Genomic DNA, 21,379 nt, shown 5'->3' with positions numbered 1-21,379 from the left:
AGAAAAACAGTACTGCCAGCTGAAAATGGAAATATGGCTACATTAGAGCTGTACCCTTAAGTACAATCATATTGAGGTGTTGACTTTCAAGAATGCACTAATGTATAATTTTGAAAAGCTCCCTCCTCTCTGTTCCCTTTTAAGTATACAAAATACTGCACAGCTTCAATGGCAATAGACAAACTTGATTATTATTTGCTTTAGCCTTTGGTTGATGAGTGTAATATTAGTAAATTTGTATATACCTACGTATGGGAGTTCATTCATAACTGGGAAAGGGACTGGTCAGCCTATGGAATTTAGGGAAGAACCCAAATCACACTTAAGAGAATTTGGGTGGGGAAAGACTTTCTACAATCACTGTAAGTTTACACCTATTATTACGTGCTTAACCTATCTTTCTTTCAATGAACAAAGCAAGGTGTGGTATTTGGAGACGTCAGACATACCAAAACACTTCATAATTGGAGGTGTGATATATTTGAAATCAGAAAGGTTTCAAATACTCCTGAGCCACTTTCCTTGAGACAGTGGAGTTTTGGTTCCTGCAATAATAGGACTTACACCAACTGGAGAAATGGATCATAAAAAGTTTAAGTCAGTAATGTTATTTTGGCATGTAATTATGGGTAGCCTCTGTCTTTCAGGTAAGAATTCAAAGTAATTGAAAATTAATTGATCCTGGCAATATGTAGAGTGATTATTATATTTTTCATGTGTGTTATGTGAAAACTTATTGTTATTTTTAGTGACAAAGGAAAATAAAAGTTGTTGGAATGGTCGTGTTAATTCAGCCTTTCTCATTCGGCAAATTGCCTTCATCTTCTAAGATTTTGTCCTTCAACCTTCCTAGGTTAAGGAGGTGAGGCTAATTGGTATGATGAGATAGTCAAGAATATCTTCATATGAGAAGTGTGGGTGAAATGTGATATTTTTTCTTTGTCAGAGCTAAGACCAGTGGCATTGGTAGAGCCTGTTTCATGAAGGGATTAACAGGTGTGTGAAAAAATGTGTATATTTTTAATGTTGGTTGCAAAAATACTTAGAATGCCCCAACTATTTTGAAACTTCTGGTGCATATTATCGATTTATGGAAAACATCTCTGTGACCCCCAAATCTGACAGAACAAATGGAAATTTGGAACAATGCCAAATTATGGTTGAAGTGCATTGTTTCAACATATCTATTTTCTCGGTCATACTTTTAAATCTTCATTAAGAAGCTCAAGATTCTCATATTTTATTAGAAAATAGTAAAGTCAATTTGATAATGCTGAGAGCTAGTTTAAATGTATTCCATTGCAGGTAAACTTCCAGGAACAGAAACGCAACAAACTGAGTTATGCACTAAATGTTAGAAAAAATAACAAACGTAACAGAAACACGAGTCCCAGAAGGTGCAGCCTGAATGTAACTCAATTTATTTTATTCAGAGTGTGTTTAGTTATGCATGGTATACATTTTACAAAATAGTTTACATCAGAGTGATCAAAAGTATGTAACTTGACTCAAAAAGGAATTAAATTATAAAATCAATAAATATAAATGCTTTTAAAACTTATTCATGTAATATCAGTAATCAAGAAAATGCTCTCGAGCAACATGCAGTACATCATCTATGTTTGTCTAAAGTGCACAGAGAACATAAGAAATGGTCAGTATTGTTTTATTTAATATTTATAAAATCATTTGCCATGTCTTAAGGTTGCTGGGAAAAAAAATTGCCGGTAATTGTTTTATCAACAGTAATTATGTGTAATTTTCAAACAGTTTTGATTCTATAATAACTGTGAAATCAATTTCAGACAGATGAAATGTATGTTTATAATTATTTCTTTAATGATATTTTGTTTTGAACTGTAAACCCTTTCAGCAAGCTATACATATGTTTAGATAATTCATAATGATCTCTCACAGAACAGGGCTTGTTTGTGGTCAGGTTTCAAGTCAAATCTGGTGCAAGTATAAAGTATTCCTTAGTGAATACGGAATTCATACTACAGTTCAATGTGGCTATGAAAAAATATGGTAATCTTAGGTGCAGCATACTGCATCTTGATTGGAATTGATCCTTGAGTAGCTTGTCAGACAAAGAATGTAAGGCACTTACTTGGTCAACGTCTGAAACGAGGGGAAATTAAGTGTCAGTATTAACAAGTTACGAGACATTGGTTCAATTTGCTGCATTACTGGTCAAGCATAATATTCACCACTAATCATTAGGTGTTCTGGTTCAGTAATGACCAATCCCCACAGAAAATTGATAGACTTATTTTATCAAATTATTAATTAGGCTATAGTAATGCTGCAATTATGATTATTAAAATTATAACTCATTTATTCCAGTCTCTATATAGCAAAATCATATTGAGATATCTGTTGCTTTTACTATGTAGAAAATCAGAATACTGTGAAGGCTCACTTAGATCTGAAAATTAGGGTTGTGCAACATTTTGGTTCTGCGCCAAGTGGTGCAGTGTGCCAATAAAAACAGTTCCCTAATATTTTGATTCGACATGTGGAACATAAAAGAGGCAGAAACAACTTTTGCTGCCAACAGCAGCTGAGTGCCAGCATTATTCTAATATATTTTTCTGCTCAATGAGGATGCAAACCCACTGCATTCGCAGAAGTACTAATTATGAAAATTCCGCTGCAATCCTATTAGTTTTTGTAAATTACATTTTTAGGTGTTACCATCAGATTTTTTTTGTGGCCATATGGGTTCCCAGTGCTTGTGGGAGGATTACATTGTTACATTAGAACAAGGATTTTGCAACACTGTAGTGGCACGGAGCTTCAGTCCTGCAAGTGCAGATTGCAAAATAGGATGTGCAGACTCACACACCTGATTTGCCGCATGCAAGTAGGCTGTGCTGGAGCCTAACATGAACCACATTTAAAATTTGTAAATTAATTACAATTGGTCCCACATCAGGTTTCATGCTCCTTTCACCAGCTGTGGTTTTTCTTGGACCTCACCCATGTAAAATGGACTCATAACTAACCATTCGACTGGCTTAGCCTGCAGACGTAGACTTAAAATTGGTTATCACTTGGAATTTGTTTCTGTTTTTTGAACAAGTACTAATTTTTTGCTGCATTTTTCTCACTATATTAATCCCTGCAGTTGTGAAGGGTTGTATTTTTCCATTGCAAGACTATTACTTAATTTGTAGCAAACAAAGTGCTCAGAATGAGAATTTCTTGGTTTAAATGAGGAAGCTCAATTCATGAAGGTACACCAAAGGCAGGTGCAACTACACCCGAGCCATTATGTTTGCTCCCATTTTTGCCCCAGGATCCACATTTACAGATTCCAGACCTTTGTGTGACAGCCTTGGCTAATTGATAGCACTATCAACTCTGAGTCAGAACATTCCAGCACCATTACAGAAACATGCACACAAAATCTAGGCTGACATTTCAGTGCAGTCCTGAGGGAATAATGCATTATCAGAGGTTCAGTTTTCAGATGAGACTTTAATCCAAAGCCCCGTCTGCCCTTTTAGGTAGATGTAAAAGATTCCCTGGTACTATTTCAAGAAGAGCAGGGGAGTTCGCCCAGTGTCCCTGCCAATACTGATACCTCAACCAACACCACTAAAATGGATTATCTGGCCATCTATTTCATTGCTGTTTGTGGGATCTTGAGGTGATATGAGTTGCCCTAAATTATAACAGTGACTACAGTTCAAAACAAAAAGTACTTCATTGACTTTGAAGTTCATTGGGATGTACCGAGATTGTGAGAGGTGCTATATAAATGCAAGTTCTTTCTTGGTGATCCTGTAAGATGCGCTTCCCATAGTGCATAACCTAGTGTAGATTTAAGAGTTCCCTAAGTGGCAGGAGCAAGTGTGGTGGTAGGTTGCTGTCCTTCAATTGGGGCTTCATTATTGGAGGTGGCCCTGTAACTCTGGGTTAAGGGTAATGAGATGGTATAGGAAGAGCCTTGCTCAAGTAAGCAATGCCCACCAATTGGCAAATCTTCAATCCTTCATGGGTTGGGCTGGGTTGGACAGAAGTGCAATCACCCTGGATAGAAGATCCCTAACCTGGCCCTCTTTCTACAATGCTCCAGCTACCAGGCACTGCTGCATGATGACTAGCAAATTGTATGGGGAAAAAAACAGAGAATATCACTAAGCAGTGTGAAGCCTGCAATAAACATTTTCTTGGGCTCAGCACCAGCCTATCCCTATCCTGCATTGACAGACAGCAGTAAGTTTGAGCCCAAGTTCTTAACATACCCAATCACATTGTTAATGACAAAAGCTGCATGGTGGCTTGGCCACACTGTTCTCGGGTCTCCCCTGCAAATGTCCATTGTTCTCATGTACTTTATAGTGCACTGTCATGCATTGCTGTGTCAGAGATCGGAGGGTACCATTACCTGGATCATGCAGCATTGAAACACCTGGGCCTAGATCCCTCATGCGTTGCTTTTCGCTCCTCAGCTGCCGCCAGCTCTTCCTCCTCCTCATTTATGAGTAGTGCTGTTGAGAAGGCTGTTAAAAAAGCATACGGGTTCCTTAGCTTTAAAATAGAGGCATAGAGTACAAAAGCAAGGAAGTTATAGTAAACCTTTATAAATCACTCGTTAGGTCTCAGCTCGAGTATTGTGTCCAATTCTGGGCACCACACTTTAGGAAGGCTGTCAAGGCCTTGGAGAGGGTTCAGAGGAGATTTGCTAGAATGGTACTAGGGATGAGAGACTTCAGTTATGTGGAGAGACTAGAGATGCTGGGATTGTTCTCCTTAGAGAAAAGAAGGTTAAGGGGAGATTTAATAGAGCTGTTCAAAATTCTGAGGCATTTTGATAGGGTACAAAGGGAGAAATTGTTTCCACTGGCAGGAGGGTCAGTAACCAGAGGACACAGATTTAAGATAATTGGTAAAAAAGCGAGAGAGGAGATGAGGAGAAATATTTTCACGCGGTGAGTTGTAATGATCTGGAATGCACTGCCTAAAAGGGTGGTGGAAGCAGATTCAATGGTAACTTTCAAAAGGGAGTTGGATAAATACTTGAAAAGAAGAAATTTGCAGGGCTATGGGGAAAGGGCAGGGGAGTGGGGCGAATGAGATGGCTCTTCAAAGAGCCGGCATGGACATGATGGGCTGAATGGCTCCTTCTGTGCTACATCATTCTATCATTCTATCATTCTAGTAGCATGTGAAGATTACTGTGAGTTGGGTAGCACAGGCACTTAATAGAGGTGTCATCAATCAAAGCATATCTTAGTTATCTTAAGGGCTGATTTTAGTGTCCATTGTGTTGCATCCATTTCTGTTTTTGGGCGTAAACAGAATCAACCACATTCTCGACAGTACCACTCACTTCAACAACAAGCGGTGAGTATACTCGTACACTTTAATCAACAGTTTCATTCTGATTCATTTCAGTTAAAGCTAATTATGAGGAGTTAAGGATGGACCTAGGAAAGGTAAACTGGAAAAAAAAATCGACAAACAAAGAGATAGAACAGCAGTGGGAAATATTTAAAAAGATGATTAATAGAGTTCAGGAGAAGGATATTCCGCTAAAAAACAAGAACAAACGAGCCCATAATGAGACACCATGGATGAATAAAGAATAAAGAGATATGGGTAAAATTGAAATTAAAGAAAAAGGCTAAATACATAGACAATAAAGGGAAGGATGACGAAATGGAATAAGAAGAGGTTACGAAAGAAATCATAAAAAACAACTAGGAAGGCAAAGAAGAATTACGAAATGAAATTATCAAAGAATATAAAAAGAAATAGGAAAGTATTCGACAGATACATGAATAACAAAAGGAAAATTACGATAGGGATAGGGCCACCAAGGGTTGTTCAAGATAAACTCACAAGTAATGACATTGAAATGGCAGAAATATTGAATAATTACTTTGCTTCAGTATTTACCAAGGAGACTAACAAGGTGGGCATGACATTGGAAGACGAGATCAAAAAGGATATCAACACATTTAAAATAGAAACAGAGGAGATAATTGATAACCTGGTCAAATTTAGAGAAGATAAAATCCCTGGTCTGGATGGATTGCATCCGCGCATACTAAAAGAAGCTAGGGAAGAGATAGCAGATATATATATATTAAAATTCAATAGAAAAGTGCCAGAGCACTGATGAGCAGCTAACGTTATTCAAATATTTAAAAAGGAAGATAGAACAAATCCATGGAATAGTTAGCTTAATGTCGGTGGTAGGAAAGATAATGGAATCCTTACTCACAGATGTAATAGAATAACATCTAGAAAGCGAAAATATAATAAGGAATAGTCAGCATGGATTTCAAAAGGGAAGGTCACATTTGACCAATCTTATTGTCAACAGGACAGCCAAATGACGTGGCTCCCTCTATAGGGCATCTGGGACCTGTGTGAACAGGGCAGGTAACTGAGTAACTCCTTAAACAATCAGATTGAAGAATTGTTAATGACAGCGAAGAGTCAGATCCGGGAAGTATAAGTTAGAATAGTGAATTCAATGTCAAATCAGGTACAGAAAGCGAAATAAAGAGAGGGTAAGAAAGATTGAATTAAGAGATAGAGATAAAAGAGACAGAAAGAAAAAGTTATAAAACTGTATTTACATTTATTTATAAATGACCAACAATAATTAAAATCTGAAAGAATGAAACTCCACGATTGTAAAAGTTAATTTTCAGTGCCAGAGAGATTGTTTGGCAGTAATTAAGACTTACCACTCCATTAAAAGGGTACTTAGACTTGAAATGACTTGACATAACTTTTTTTGGCGAGTTTAGTCCGTATCTATGAGTTAAGTACAGGAACTTTACGCTGTTCAATGTATTTGAATGGTGAGTAAGCTGGCGAGATGCAGTTTTCGCACAGCTTTTGGAGGAGCATGGCATCTCGAACACCAACTTCACAATTTCCGCGTCTAACTGTGCATGTGCAGTCACCAGACGGTACTGTTCAATTTGCACATAAATAACGGTAAGCAGTGTTAGCTTCACTGTTATATTTACAGCAAAATCCGAAACATTACTGTGCAATTTACAGTATACAAGAGTTCTAATACAAAATAACAGTTAGTCTTTAATGGAACAACATAATAAGAATTGTCCAAGTTTCCTGTTTTCCTCAATAACGCACTAACTACTTTCTTAACAACAACAGAAATATTGACTACAAGTGCACAGAACTCCACTGTTGCACCGACCTCTACTTCAGATCCCGTCTCAACAAGTACGACATTAACAACAACTACAGGGAGCTCTTCTGAAGCATCGACAACTGAACTAACGACAATCACAACACCACTCACTTTAACGACAAGTGGTGAGTATATTAGTACACTTTTATCAGATGTTCCATTCTAATGCAAGTTTAGAAAGACATCTGAGAAAGTACGACAAAATATTGTCATGGTATGTTGTCGGCTACAATTATGCAGGGGAGAATTGTGTGCAAATGTCACTTGGTGCTATGCTATTGTTACAACATGGCAATATTGTTTTAATTCGTAATTTGCAGTACATCGTATGTTACTCCAAGTTTCCTGTTTGCCTCAATAATGACATTAACTACTTTCACAGCAACAACACAGTTATCGACTACAAGTGCACAGACCACCACTGAAGCACCGACCACTACATCAGTTCTCGCCTCAACAAGTACAATGCTACCAACAACGACAGGGAGCTCTACTGCAACATCAACATCAGAATCAACAACAATCACAAGACCGCTGACTTCAGCAAGTGGTGAGTATACTCGTACATTTTATCAGCTGTTCCAGTCTGATTCCTTTCAATTGAATGCAGAATTAGAAACACAAAATGAAATAATGACAAAGTACTGTAGAGGCATGTTGTCAGTTACAATAGTGCAGGGAAGAATCATGTGCAAATGCCACTTGGTGCTCTGCTGCTGCTTCAACGTGGCTACGTTGTATTAGTGAGTAATTTGCATTCTATATGAGTCTGAACAAAACATAGCAGTTTGTCTTTAATGCGCAATTCTTTGTAAGTTGTTCCAAGTTTCCTGTTTGTCTCAATAACGACACCGACTACTTTCACAGCAACAACAGAAACATCGACTGCCAGTGCACAGACCTCTACTGCAGCACCAACCTCGACATCAGCTCCGGCCATGACAAGTACAACCGAACCAACAACTACATGGAGCTCAACTGAATCGTCGACAACAGAATCAACAACAATCACAACAATACCACTCACATCAGCAAGTGGTGAGTATACTCGTACATTTTATCAGCTGTTCCAATATGATTCCCTTCAATCTAATGCAGAATTAGAAACACAAAATGAAATAATAACAAAGTACTGTAGAGGCATGTTGTCAGCTACAATAGTGCAGGGAAGAATCATGTGCTAATGCCACTTGGTGCTCTGCTGCTGCTTCAACATTGCTACGTTGTATTAGTGAGTAATTTGCATTGTATATGAGTCTGAACAAAATATAGCAGTTTGTCTTTAATGCGCAATTCTTTGTAAGTTGTTCCAAGTTTCCTGTTTGCCTCAATAACGACATCAACTACTTTCACAGCAACAACAGAAGCATCGATTGCAAGTACACAGACCCCCACTGCAGCGACAACCACGATATCAGCTCCCGCCTCAACAAGTACGACAGTACCAAGAACTACAGGGAGCTCCACTGAATCAACAACAATCACAACAACACCACTCACTTCAACAACTGGTGAGTAGAAACATCGGAACAAAGGAATAGTTTACGTCATTCCGCCCCTCGAGCCCGTTCCATGACACATGTATATCTGGTTTAACAAAACATAGAAGTTTGTCTTTAATGGACAATTCTTATTATGTTGTTCCAAGTTTCCTGTTTGCCTCAATAACGCATTAACTACTTTCTTAACAACAACAGAAATATCAACTACAAATGCACAGACCACCTCTGCTGCACTGACCTCCACATCAGATCCCGTCTCAACAGGAACGACATTAACAACAACTACAGGGAGCTCTTCTGAAGCATCGACAACTGAATTAACAACAATCACAACAACACCACTTGCTTCAACAACAAGTGGTGAGTATATTAGTACACTTTTATCAGATGTTCCATTCTGATTCCTTTCAATCTAATGCACGTTTAGAAAGACATCTGAGAAAGAATAACAAAATATTGTCATGGTATGTTGTCGGCTACAATTATGCAGGGGAGAATTGTGTGCAAATGTCGCTTGGTGCTTTGCTAATGTTACAACATGGCAATATTGTTTTAATTCATAATTTGCAATACATCATATGTTATTCCAAGTTTCCTGTTTGCCTCAATAACGATATTAATTACTTTCACAGCAAAAACACAGTTATCGACTACAAGTGCACAGACCACCACTGAAGCACCGACCTCGACATCAGCTCTCGTCTCAACAAGTACAACGCTACCAACAACTACAGGGACCACGAATGAAGCATCAACAACTGAATCAACGACAATCACAACAACACCACTCATTTCAACAACAAGTGGTGAGTAGGAACAGAGGGACAGGAGTAGGTCATTCAGACCTTCGAGCCTGTTCCGCGAATCAATTAAATCATGGCTGAGTAATTTCCATATATATGAGATTTAACAAAACAGAGCAAATTGTCTTTAATGGACAATTCTTCATACATTATTCTAAGTTTCCTGTTTGCCTCAATAACAACACCGACTACTTTCTCAGTAGCAACAGAAACATCGACTGCTAGTGCACAGACCACCACTGCAGCACCCACCTCTACATCAGCTCCGGCCATAACAAGTACAACCGAACCAACAACTACATGGAGTTCAACTGAAGCATCGACAACAGAATCAACAACAATCACAACACCACAGACTTCAGCAAGTGGTGAGTATACTCGTACATTTTATCAGCTGTTCCATTCCGAGTCCCTTCAATCTAATGCATAATTAGAAACACAAAATGAAATAATGATAAAGTACTGTAGAGGCATGTTGTCAGCTACAATAGTGCAGGGAAGAATCATGTGCAAATGCCACTTGGTGCTCTGCTGCTGCTTCAACATGGCTACGTTGTATTAGTGAGTAATTTACATTGGATATGAGTCTTAACAAAACATAGCAGTTTGTCTTCAATGCGCAATTCTTAGTGTGCTGTTCCAATTTTCCTGTTTGCCTCAATAACGACATCAACTACTTTCACAGCAACAACAGAAGCATCGATTGCAAGTACACAGGCCCCCACTGAAGGACCAACCATGACATCAGCTCCCGCCTCAACAAGTACGACGGTACCAACAACTACAGGAACCTCTACTGAATCAACGACAATCACAACACCAACACTCACTTCAACAACAAGTGGTGAGTAGGAACATAGGACAAGAGTAGGCCATTCAGCCCTTGAAGTCTGTTCCGCCAATCAATTAGATCATGGCTGAATAATTTCCATTATAGATGAGATTTAACAAAACAGAGCAAATTGTCTTTAATGCACAATTCTTCATACATTATTCCAAGTTTCCTGTTTGCCTCAATAATAACACCGACTACTTTCATAGAAACAACAGAAACGTCAGCTGCCAGTGCACAGACCTCCACTGCAGCACCTACCTCTACATCTCCGGCCATAACAAGTACAACCGAACCAACAACTACATGGAGCTCAACTGAAGCATCGACAACAGAATCAGCAACAATCACAACAACACCACAGACTTCAGCAAGTGGTGAGTATACTCGTACATTTTATCAGCTGTTCCAGTCTGATTCCTTTCAATCTAATGCAGAATTAGAAACACAAAATGAAATAATAACAAAGTACTGTAGAGGCATGTTGTCAGCTACGATACTGCAGGGAAGAATCATGTGCTAATGCCACTTGGTGCTCTGCTGCTGCTTCAACATGGCTACGTTGTATTAGTGAGTAATTTGCATTGTATATGAGTCTGAACAAAATATAGCAGTTTGTCTTTAATGCGCAATTCTTTGTAAGTTGTTCCAAGTTTCCTGTTTGCCTCAATAACGACACCAACTATTTTCACAGCAACAACAGAAGCTTTGATTGCAAGTACACAGGCCCCCACTGAATCGATGACCACAACATCAGCTCCCGCCTCAACAAGTACGACAGTACCAACAACTACAGGGAGCTCTGCTGAAGCATCGACAACTGAATTAACAACAATCACAACAACACCACTCACTTCAACAACTGGTGAGTAGGAACATCAGAACAAAGGAATAGCTTAGGCCATTTTGCCCCTCGAGCCCGTTCCATGACACATATATATGTGGTTTAACAAAACATAGAAGTTTGTCTTTAATGGACAATTCTTAGTATGTTGTTCCAAGTTTTCTCTTTGCCTCAATAACGCGTTAACTACTTTCTTAACAACAACAGAAATATCAACTACAAATGCACAGACCACCTCTGCTGCACCGACCTCTACACCAGATCCCGTCTCAACAAGTACGACATTAACAACAACTACAGGGAGCTCTTCTGAAGCATCGACAACTGAATTAACGACAATCACAACAACACCACTCGCTTCAACAACAAGTGGTGAGTATATTAGTACACTTTTATCAGATGTTCCATTCTGATTCCTTTCAATCTAATGCACGTTTAGAAAGACATCTGAGAAAGAACAACAAAATATTGTCATGGTATGTTGTCGGCTACAACTATGCAGTGGAGAATTGTGTGCAAATGTCACTTGTTGCTTTGCTACTGTTACAACATGCCAATATTGTTTTAATTCATAATTTGCAATACATCATATGTTATTCCAAGTTTCCTGTTTGCCTCAATAACGACATTAACTATTTTCACAGCAACAACACAGTTATCGACTACAAGTGCACAGACCACCACTGAAGCACCGACCTCGACATCAGCTCTCGTCTCAACAAGTACAATGCTACCAACAACTACAGGGACCACTACTGAAGCATCAACAACTGAATCAATGACGATCACAACACCACTCATTTCAACAACAAGTGGTGAGTAGGAACAGAGGAACAGGAGTAGGTCATTCAGCCCTTCGAGCCTGTTCTGCGAATCAATTAAATCATGGCTGAGTAATTTCCATATATATGAGATTTAACAAAACAGAGCAAATTGTCTTTAATGGACAATTCTTCATACATTATTCCAAGTTTCCTGTTTGTCTCAATAACGACACCGACTACTTTCTCAGTAGCAACAGAAACATTGACTGCCAGTGCACAGACCTCCACTGCAGCACCCACCTCTACATCAGCTCCGGCCATAACAAGTACAACCGAACCAACAACTACATGGAGTTCAACTGAAGCATCGACAACAGAATCAACAACAATCACAACAACACCACTCACTTCAATGACAATTGGTGAGTATATTAGTACACTTTTATCAGATGTTCCATTCTGATTCCTTTCAATCTAATGCAGAACTAGAAACACAAAATGAAATAATAACAAAGAACTGTAGAGGCATGTTGTCAGTTATAATAGTGCAGGGAAGAATCATGTGCTAATGCCACTTGGTGCTCTGCTGCTGCTTCAACATGGCTACGTTGTATTAGTGAGTAATTTGCATTCTATATGAGTCTTAACAAAACATAGCAGTTTGTCTTTAATGCACAATTCTTAGTGTGCTGTACCAAGTTTCCTGTTTCCCTCAATAACTACATCAACTACTTTCACAGCAACAACAGAAGCCTCGATTGCAAGTACACAGGCCCCCACTGCAGCGACGACCACTATATCAGCTCCCGCCTCAACAAGTACGACAGTACCAACAACTACAGGGAGCTCTACTGAAGCATCGACAAATGAATTAACGACAATCACAACAACACCACTCACTTCAACGACAAGTGGTGAGTATATTAGTACACTTTTATCAGATGTTCCATTCTGATTCCTTTCAATAATGCAAGTTTAGAAAGACATCCGAGAAAGAACGACAAAATATTGTCGTGGTATGTTGTCGACTACAATTATGCAGGGGAGAATCGTGTGCAAATTTCACTTGGTGTTTTGCTGCTGTTACAACATGGCTATATTGTGTTAATGCATAATTTGCATTACATCAAGTGTTAATAAAATAGAGTTCATCTTTAATGCACAATTCTAAGTATGTTATTCCAAGTTTCCTGTTTGCCACAATAATGACATTAACTACTTTCACAGCAACAACAGAATTATCGACTACAAGTATACAAACCACCATTGAAGCAACGACTTCTACATCAGCTCTCGGCTCAACAAGTACAACAGTACCAACAACTATAGGGAGCTCCGTTGAATCAACGACAATCACAACAACACCACTCACTTCAACAACTGGTGAGTAGGAACATCGGAACAAGGGACTGGCTTGGCCATTCCGCCCCTCGAGCCTGTTCCATGACACATATATATGTGGTTTAACAAAACATAGAAGTTTGTCTTTAATGGACAATTCTGATTATGTTGTTCCAAGTTTCCTGTTTGCCTCAATAACGCGTTAACTACTTTCTTAACAACAACAGAAATATCAACTACAAGTGCACAGACCACCACCGCTACACCGACATCTACACCTGATCCCGTCTCAACAAGTACAAAGCTACCAACAACTACAGGGACCATTACTGAAGCATCGACAACTGAATCAACGACAATCGGAACAACACCACTCACTTCAATAACAAGTGGTGAGTAGGAACGTAGGAACAAGAGTAGGCCATTCAGCCCTTCGAGTCTGTTCCGCCAATCAATTAGATCATGGCTGAGTATTTTCCATTATATATGAGATTTAACAAAACAGAGCAAATAGTCTTTAATGGACAATTCTTCGTACATTATTCCAAGTTTCCTGTTTGCCTCAATAACAACACCGACTACTTTCTCAGTAACAACAGAAACATCGACTGCCAGTGCACCGACCACCACTGCAGCACCCACCTCTACATCAGCTCCGGCCATAACAAGTACAACAGTACCAACAACTACAGGGACCTCTACTGAAGCATCGACAACTGAATTAACGACAATCGGAACAACACCACTTACTTCAACAACAAGTGGTGAGTAGGAACATAGGATCAGGAGTAACCATTCAGCCCTTCGAGCCTGTTCCGCCAATCGATTAGATCATGGCTGAGTAATTTCCGCTATATATGTGATTTAACAAAACAGAGCAAATTGTCTTTAATGGACAATTCTTCATACATTATCCTAAATTTCCCATTTGCCTCAATAATGACACCGACTACTTTCACAGTAACAACAAAGACATCGACTGCCAGTGTACAGACCTCCACTGCAGCACCTACCTCTACATCTCCGGCCATAACAAGTACAACCGAACCAACAACTACATGGAGCTCAACTGAAGCATCGACAACAGAATCAACAACAATCGGAACAACACCACAGACTTCAGCAAGTGGTGAGTATACTCATACATTTTAACAGCTGTTCCTGTCTGATTCCTTTCAATCTAATGCAGAACTAGAAACACAAATGAAATAATAACAAAGAACTGTAGAGGCATGTTGTCAGTTACAATAGTGCAGGGAAGAATCATGTGCTAATGCCACTTGGTGCTCTGCTGCTGCTTCAACATGGCTACGTTGTATTAGTGAGTAATTTGCATTCTATATGAGTCTTAACAAAACATAGCAGTTTGTCTTTAATGCACAATTCTTAGTGTGCTGTACCAAGTTTCCTGTTTACTGCATCAACTACTTTCACAGTAACAACAGAAGCCTCGATTGCAAGTACACAGGCCCCCACTGCAGCGACGACCACTATATCAGCTCCCGCCTCAACAAGTACAACAGTACCAACAACTACAGGGAGCTCTACTGAAGCATCGACAAATGAATTAACAACAATCACAACAACACCACTCACTTCAACGACAAGTGGTGAGTAGGAACATAGGACAAGAGTAGGCCATTCAGCCTTTGAAGTCTGTTCCGCCAATCAATTAGATCATGGCTGAATAATTTCCATTATAGATGAGATTTAACAAAACAGAGCAAATTGTCTTTAATGCACAATTCTTCATACATTATTCCAAGTTTCCTGTTTGCCTCAATAATAACACCGACTACTTTCATAGAAACAACAGAAACGTCAGCTGCCAGTGCACAGACCTCCACTGCAGCACCTACCTCTACATCTCCGGCCATAACAAGTACAACCGAACCAACAACTACATGGAGCTCAACTGAAGCATCGACAACAGAATCAGCAACAATCACAACAACACCACAGACTTCAGCAAGTGGTGAGTATACTCGTACATTTTATCAGTTGTTCCAGTCTGATTCCTTTCAATCTAATGCAGAATTAGAAACACAAAATGAAATAATAACAAAGTACTGTAGAGGCATGTTGTCAGCTACAATACTGCAGGGAAGAATCATGTGCAAATGCCACTTGGTGCTCTGCTGCTGCTTCAACATGGCTACGTTGTATTAGTGAGTAATTTACATTGGATATGAGTCTGAACAAAACATAGCAGTTTGTCTTCAATGCGCAATTCTTAGTATGCTGTTCCAAGTTTCCTGTTTGCCTCAATAACGACATCAACTATTTTCACAGCAACAACAGAAGCTTCGATTGCAAGTACACAGGCCCCCACTGCATCGATGACCACAACATCAGCTCCCGCCTCAACAAGTACGACAGTACCAACAACTACAGGGAGCTCTGCTGAAGCATCGACAACTGAATTAACGACAATCACAACAACACCACTCACTTCAACAACTGGTGAGTAGGAACATCAGAACAAAGGAATAGCTTAGGCCATTTTGCCCCTCGAGCCCGTTCCATGACACATATATATGTGGTTTAACAAAACATAGAAGTTTGTCTTTAATGGACAATTCTTAGTATGTTGTTCCAAGTTTTCTCTTTGCCTCAATAACGCGTTAACTACTTTCTTAACAACAACAGAAATATCAACTACAAATGCACAGACCACCTCTGCTGCACCGACCTCTACACCAGATCCCGTCTCAACAAGTACGACATTAACAACAACTACAGGGAGCTCTTCTGAAGCATCGACAACTGAATTAACGACAATCACAACAACACCACTCGCTTCAACAACAAGTGGTGAGTATATTAGTACACTTTTATCAGATGTTCCATTCTGATTCCTTTCAATCTAATGCACGTTTAGAAAGACATCTGAGAAAGAACAACAAAATATTGTCATGGTATGTTGTCGGCTACAACTATGCAGTGGAGAATTGTGTGCAAATGTCACTTGTTGCTTTGCTACTGTTACAACATGCCAATATTGTTTTAATTCATAATTTGCAATACATCATATGTTATTCCAAGTTTCCTGTTTGCCTCAATAACGACATTAACTATTTTCACAGCAACAACACAGTTATCGACTACAAGTGCACAGACCACCACTGAAGCACCGACCTCGACATCAGCTCTCGTCTCAACAAGTACAATGCTACCAACAACTACAGGGACCACTACTGAAGCATCAACAACTGAATCAATGACGATCACAACACCACTCATTTCAACAACAAGTGGTGAGTAGGAACAGAGGAACAGGAGTAGGTCATTCAGCCCTTCGAGCCTGTTCTGCGAATCAATTAAATCATGGCTGAGTAATTTCCATATATATGAGATTTAACAAAACAGAGCAAATTGTCTTTAATGGACAATTCTTCATACATTATTCCAAGTTTCCTGTTTGTCTCAATAACGACACCGACTACTTTCTCAGTAGCAACAGAAACATTGACTGCCAGTGCACAGACCTCCACTGCAGCACCCACCTCTACATCAGCTCCGGCCATAACAAGTACAACCGAACCAACAACTACATGGAGTTCAACTGAAGCATCGACAACAGAATCAACAACAATCACAACAACACCACTCACTTCAACGACAATTGGTGAGTATATTAGTACACTTTTATCAGATGTTCCATTCTGATTCCTTTCAATCTAATGCAGAACTAGAAACACAAAATGAAATAATAACAAAGTACTGTAGAGGCATGTTGTCAGTTATAATAGTGCAGGGAAGAATCATGTGCTAATGCCACTTGGTGCTCTGCTGCTGCTTCAACATGGCTACGTTGTATTAGTGAGTAATTTGCATTCTATATGAGTCTTAACAAAACATAGCAGTTTGTCTTTAATGCACAATTCTTAGTGTGCTGTACCAAGTTTCCTGTTTCCCTCAATAACTACATCAACTACTTTCACAGCAACAACAGAAGCCTCGATTGCAAGTACACAGGCCCCCACTGCAGCGACGACCACTATATCAGCTCCCGCCTCAACAAGTACGACAGTACCAACAACTACAGGGAGCTCTACTGAAGCATCGACAAATGAATTAACGACAATCACAACAACACCACTCACTTCAACGACAAGTGGTGAGTATATTAGTACACTTTTATCAGATGTTCCATTCTGATTCCTTTCAATAATGCAAGTTTAGAAAGACATCCGAGAAAGAACGACAAAATATTGTCGTGGTATGTTGTCGACTACAATTATGCAGGGGAGAATCGTGTGCAAATTTCACTTGGTGTTTTGCTGCTGTTACAACATGGCTATATTGTGTTAATGCATAATTTGCATTACATCAAGTGTTAATAAAATAGAGTTCATCTTTAATGCACAATTCTAAGTATGTTATTCCAAGTTTCCTGTTTGCCACAATAATGACATTAACTACTTTCACAGCAACAACAGAATTATCGACTACAAGTATACAAACCACCATTGAAGCAACGACTTCTACATCAGCTCTCGGCTCAACAAGTACAACAGTACCAACAACTATAGGGAGCTCCGTTGAATCAACGACAATCACAACAACACCACTCACTTCAACAACTGGTGAGTAGGAACATCGGAACAAGGGACTGGCTTGGCCATTCCGCCCCTCGAGCCTGTTCCATGACACATATATATGTGGTTTAACAAAACATAGAAGTTTGTCTTTAATGGACAATTCTGATTATGTTGTTCCAAGTTTCCTGTTTGCCTCAATAACGCGTTAACTACTTTCTTAACAACAACAGAAATATCAACTACAAGTGCACAGACCACCACCGCTACACCGACATCTACACCTGATCCCGTCTCAACAAGTACAAAGCTACCAACAACTACAGGGACCATTACTGAAGCATCGACAACTGAATCAACGACAATCGGAACAACACCACTCACTTCAATAACAAGTGGTGAGTAGGAACGTAGGAACAAGAGTAGGCCATTCAGCCCTTCGAGTCTGTTCCGCCAATCAATTAGATCATGGCTGAGTATTTTCCATTATATATGAGATTTAACAAAACAGAGCAAATAGTCTTTAATGGACAATTCTTCGTACATTATTCCAAGTTTCCTGTTTGCCTCAATAACAACACCGACTACTTTCTCAGTAACAACAGAAACATCGACTGCCAGTGCACCGACCACCACTGCAGCACCCACCTCTACATCAGCTCCGGCCATAACAAGTACAACAGTACCAACAACTACAGGGACCTCTACTGAAGCATCGACAACTGAATTAACGACAATCGGAACAACACCACTTACTTCAACAACAAGTGGTGAGTAGGAACATAGGATCAGGAGTAGGCCATTCAGCCCTTCGAGCCTGTTCCGCCAATCGATTAGATCATGGCTGAGTAATTTCCGCTATATATGTGATTTAACAAAACAGAGCAAATTGTCTTTAATGGACAATTCTTCATACATTATCCTAAATTTCCCATTTGCCTCAATAATGACACCGACTACTTTCACAGTAACAACAAAGACATCGACTGCCAGTGCACAGACCTCCACTGCAGCACCTACCTCTACATCTCCGGCCATAACAAGTACAACCGAACCAACAACTACATGGAGCTCAACTGAAGCATCGACAACAGAATCAACAACAATCGGAACAACACCACAGACTTCAGCAAGTGGTGAGTATACTCATACATTTTAACAGCTGTTCCTGTCTGATTCCTTTCAATCTAATGCAGAACTAGAAACACAAATGAATTAATAACAAAGAACTGTAGAGGCATGTTGTCAGTTACAATAGTGCAGGGAAGAATCATGTGCTAATGCCACTTGGTGCTCTGCTGCTGCTTCAACATGGCTACGTTGTATTAGTGAGTAATTTGCATTCTATATGAGTCTTAACAAAACATAGCAGTTTGTCTTTAATGCACAATTCTTAGTGTGCTGTACCAAGTTTCCTGTTTACTGCATCATCAACTACTTTCACAGTAACAACAGAAGCCTCGATTGCAAGTACACAGACCCCCACTGCAGCGACGACCACTATATCAGCTCCCGCCTCAACAAGTACGACAGTACCAACAACTACAGGGAGCTCTACTGAAGCATCGACAAATGAATTAACAACAATCACAACAACACCACTCACTTCAACGACAAGTGGTGAGTATATTCGTAAACTTTTATCAGATGTTCCATTCTGATTCCTTTCAATCTAATGCAAGTTTAGAAAGACATCTGAGAAAGAACGACAAAGTATTGTCATGGTTTGTTGTCGACTGCAATTATGCAGGGGAGAATCGTGAGCAAATTTCACTTGGTGTTTTGCTGCTGTTACAACATGGCTATATTGTGTTAATGCATAATTTGCATTACATCAAGTATTAATAAAATAGAGTTAATCTTTAATGCACAATTCTAAGTATGTTATTCCAAGTTTCCTGTTTGCCTCAATAACGACATTAACTACTTTCACAGCAACAACAGAATTATCGACTACAGGTGTACAAACCACCACTGAAGCACCGAATTCTACATCAGCTCTCGCCTCAACAAGTACAACAGTACCAACAACTACAGGGAGCTCCACTGAATCAATGACAATCACAACAACACCACTCACTTCAACAACTGGTGAGTAGGAACATCGGAACAAAGGAATAGTTTAGGCCATTCCGCCCCTCGTGCCCATTCCACTAAACATAAATGTGGTTTTACAAAACAGAAGTTTGTCTTTAAAGGACAATTCTTATTATGTTGTTCCAAGGTTCCTGTTTGTCTCAATAACACGTTAACTATTTTCTTAACAACAACAGAAATATCGACTACAAGTGCACAGTCAACCTCAGCCACACCGACCTCTACATCGGCTTCTGTCTCAACAAGTATAGCACTACCAACAACTACAGGGACCTCTACTGAAGCATCGACAACTGAATCAACGACAATCGCAACAACACCACTCACTGCAACAAACAGTGGTGAGTAGGAGCATAGGAACAGGAGTCGGACATTCAGCCCTTCGAGACTGTTCCGCCAATCAATTAGATCATGGCTGAGTAATTTCCAATATAGATGAGATTTAACAAAACAGCGCAAATTGTCTTTAATGCATAATTCTTCATACATTATTCCAAGTTTCCTGTTTGCCTCGATAACGACACCGACTATTTTCACAGTAACAACAGAAACATCGACTGCCAGTGCACAGGCCAACACTGCAGCACCCACCTCTACATCAGCTCCGGCCATAACAAGTACAACCAAACCAACAGCTACAGGGAGTTCAACTGAAGCATCGACAACAGAATCAGCAACAATCACAACACCACAGACTTCAGCAAGTGGTGAGTATACTCGTACATTTTATCAGCTGTTCCAGTCTGATTCCTTTCAATCTAATGCAGAATTAGAAACACAAAATGAAATAATAACAAAGTACTGTAGATGCATGTTGTCAGCTACAATAGTGCAGAGAAGAATCATATCCAAATGCCACTTGGTGCTCTGCTGCTGCTTCAACATGGCTACGTTGCATTCGTGAGTAATTTGCATTCTATATGAGTCTTAACAAAACATCGCAGTTTGTCTTTAATGCGCAATTCTTAGTAAGTTGTTGCAAGTTTCCAGTTTGGCTCAACAACTACATCAACTACTTTCACAGCAACAACAGAAGCACCGATTGCAAGTGCACAGACCCCCACTGCAACGACAACCACTATATCAGCTCCCGCCTCAACAAGTACGACAGTACCAATAACTACAGGAAGCTCTACTGAAGCATCGACAAATGAATTAACAACAATCAGAACAACAGCACTCACTTCAACAACAAGTGGTGAGTATATTAGTACACTTTTATCAGATGTTCCATTCTGATTCCTTTCAATCTAATGCAAGTTCAGAAAGACATCTGAGAAAGAACAACAAGATATTGTCATAGTATGTTGTCGGCTACAATTATTTAAGGGAGAATTGTGTGCAAATGGCACTTGGTGCTTTGCTACCGTTACAACATGGCTATATTGTTTTAATTCGTAATTTGCATTACATCAAGTATTAATAAAATATAGTTTGTCTTTAATGCACAATTTTGAGGATGTTATTCC

General features: G+C 39.5%; 1 protein-coding gene across 7 annotated transcripts in view; it reads left to right on the top strand.

The window, feature by feature from the left end:
• The first annotated feature begins 508 nt into the window (after positions 1-508).
• Positions 509-21,379, top strand: part of LOC137299479 (mucin-2-like) — a 61,165-nt gene continuing 40,294 nt past the window's right edge. For 3 of the 7 annotated variants that reach the window (XM_067968241.1, XM_067968242.1, XM_067968240.1), the window contains exons 1-35: positions 509-647; positions 7,150-7,311; positions 7,569-7,736; positions 8,054-8,224; positions 8,542-8,697; positions 8,884-9,048; positions 9,321-9,494; positions 9,692-9,859; positions 10,177-10,335; positions 10,533-10,700; positions 11,018-11,188; positions 11,375-11,539; positions 11,812-11,982; positions 12,180-12,353; positions 12,672-12,845; positions 13,159-13,314; positions 13,500-13,664; positions 13,863-14,036; positions 14,234-14,401; positions 14,709-14,882; positions 15,080-15,247; positions 15,565-15,735; positions 15,922-16,086; positions 16,359-16,529; positions 16,727-16,900; positions 17,219-17,392; positions 17,706-17,861; positions 18,047-18,211; positions 18,410-18,583; positions 18,782-18,949; positions 19,260-19,433; positions 19,749-19,904; positions 20,087-20,251; positions 20,450-20,617; positions 20,935-21,108. In XM_067968241.1, the coding sequence (XP_067824342.1) occupies positions 578-647; positions 7,150-7,311; positions 7,569-7,736; positions 8,054-8,224; positions 8,542-8,697; positions 8,884-9,048; positions 9,321-9,494; positions 9,692-9,859; positions 10,177-10,335; positions 10,533-10,700; positions 11,018-11,188; positions 11,375-11,539; positions 11,812-11,982; positions 12,180-12,353; positions 12,672-12,845; positions 13,159-13,314; positions 13,500-13,664; positions 13,863-14,036; positions 14,234-14,401; positions 14,709-14,882; positions 15,080-15,247; positions 15,565-15,735; positions 15,922-16,086; positions 16,359-16,529; positions 16,727-16,900; positions 17,219-17,392; positions 17,706-17,861; positions 18,047-18,211; positions 18,410-18,583; positions 18,782-18,949; positions 19,260-19,433; positions 19,749-19,904; positions 20,087-20,251; positions 20,450-20,617; positions 20,935-21,108 (5,776 nt within the window). In that variant the 5' untranslated portion in view covers positions 509-577. The remainder of the gene's footprint in view (positions 648-7,149; positions 7,312-7,568; positions 7,737-8,053; positions 8,225-8,541; positions 8,698-8,883; positions 9,049-9,320; positions 9,495-9,691; positions 9,860-10,176; positions 10,336-10,532; positions 10,701-11,017; positions 11,189-11,374; positions 11,540-11,811; positions 11,983-12,179; positions 12,354-12,671; positions 12,846-13,158; positions 13,315-13,499; positions 13,665-13,862; positions 14,037-14,233; positions 14,402-14,708; positions 14,883-15,079; positions 15,248-15,564; positions 15,736-15,921; positions 16,087-16,358; positions 16,530-16,726; positions 16,901-17,218; positions 17,393-17,705; positions 17,862-18,046; positions 18,212-18,409; positions 18,584-18,781; positions 18,950-19,259; positions 19,434-19,748; positions 19,905-20,086; positions 20,252-20,449; positions 20,618-20,934; positions 21,109-21,379) is intronic. The other 4 variants (XM_067968243.1, XM_067968244.1, XM_067968245.1 and 1 more) reach the window with 4 other exon arrangements.

Source organism: Heptranchias perlo, chromosome 29 (genome assembly GCF_035084215.1).
Source record: "Heptranchias perlo isolate sHepPer1 chromosome 29, sHepPer1.hap1, whole genome shotgun sequence".
Classification (NCBI taxonomy): Eukaryota; Metazoa; Chordata; class Chondrichthyes; order Hexanchiformes; family Hexanchidae; genus Heptranchias; species Heptranchias perlo.
This window is presented reverse-complemented; position numbering and strand designations above follow the sequence as displayed.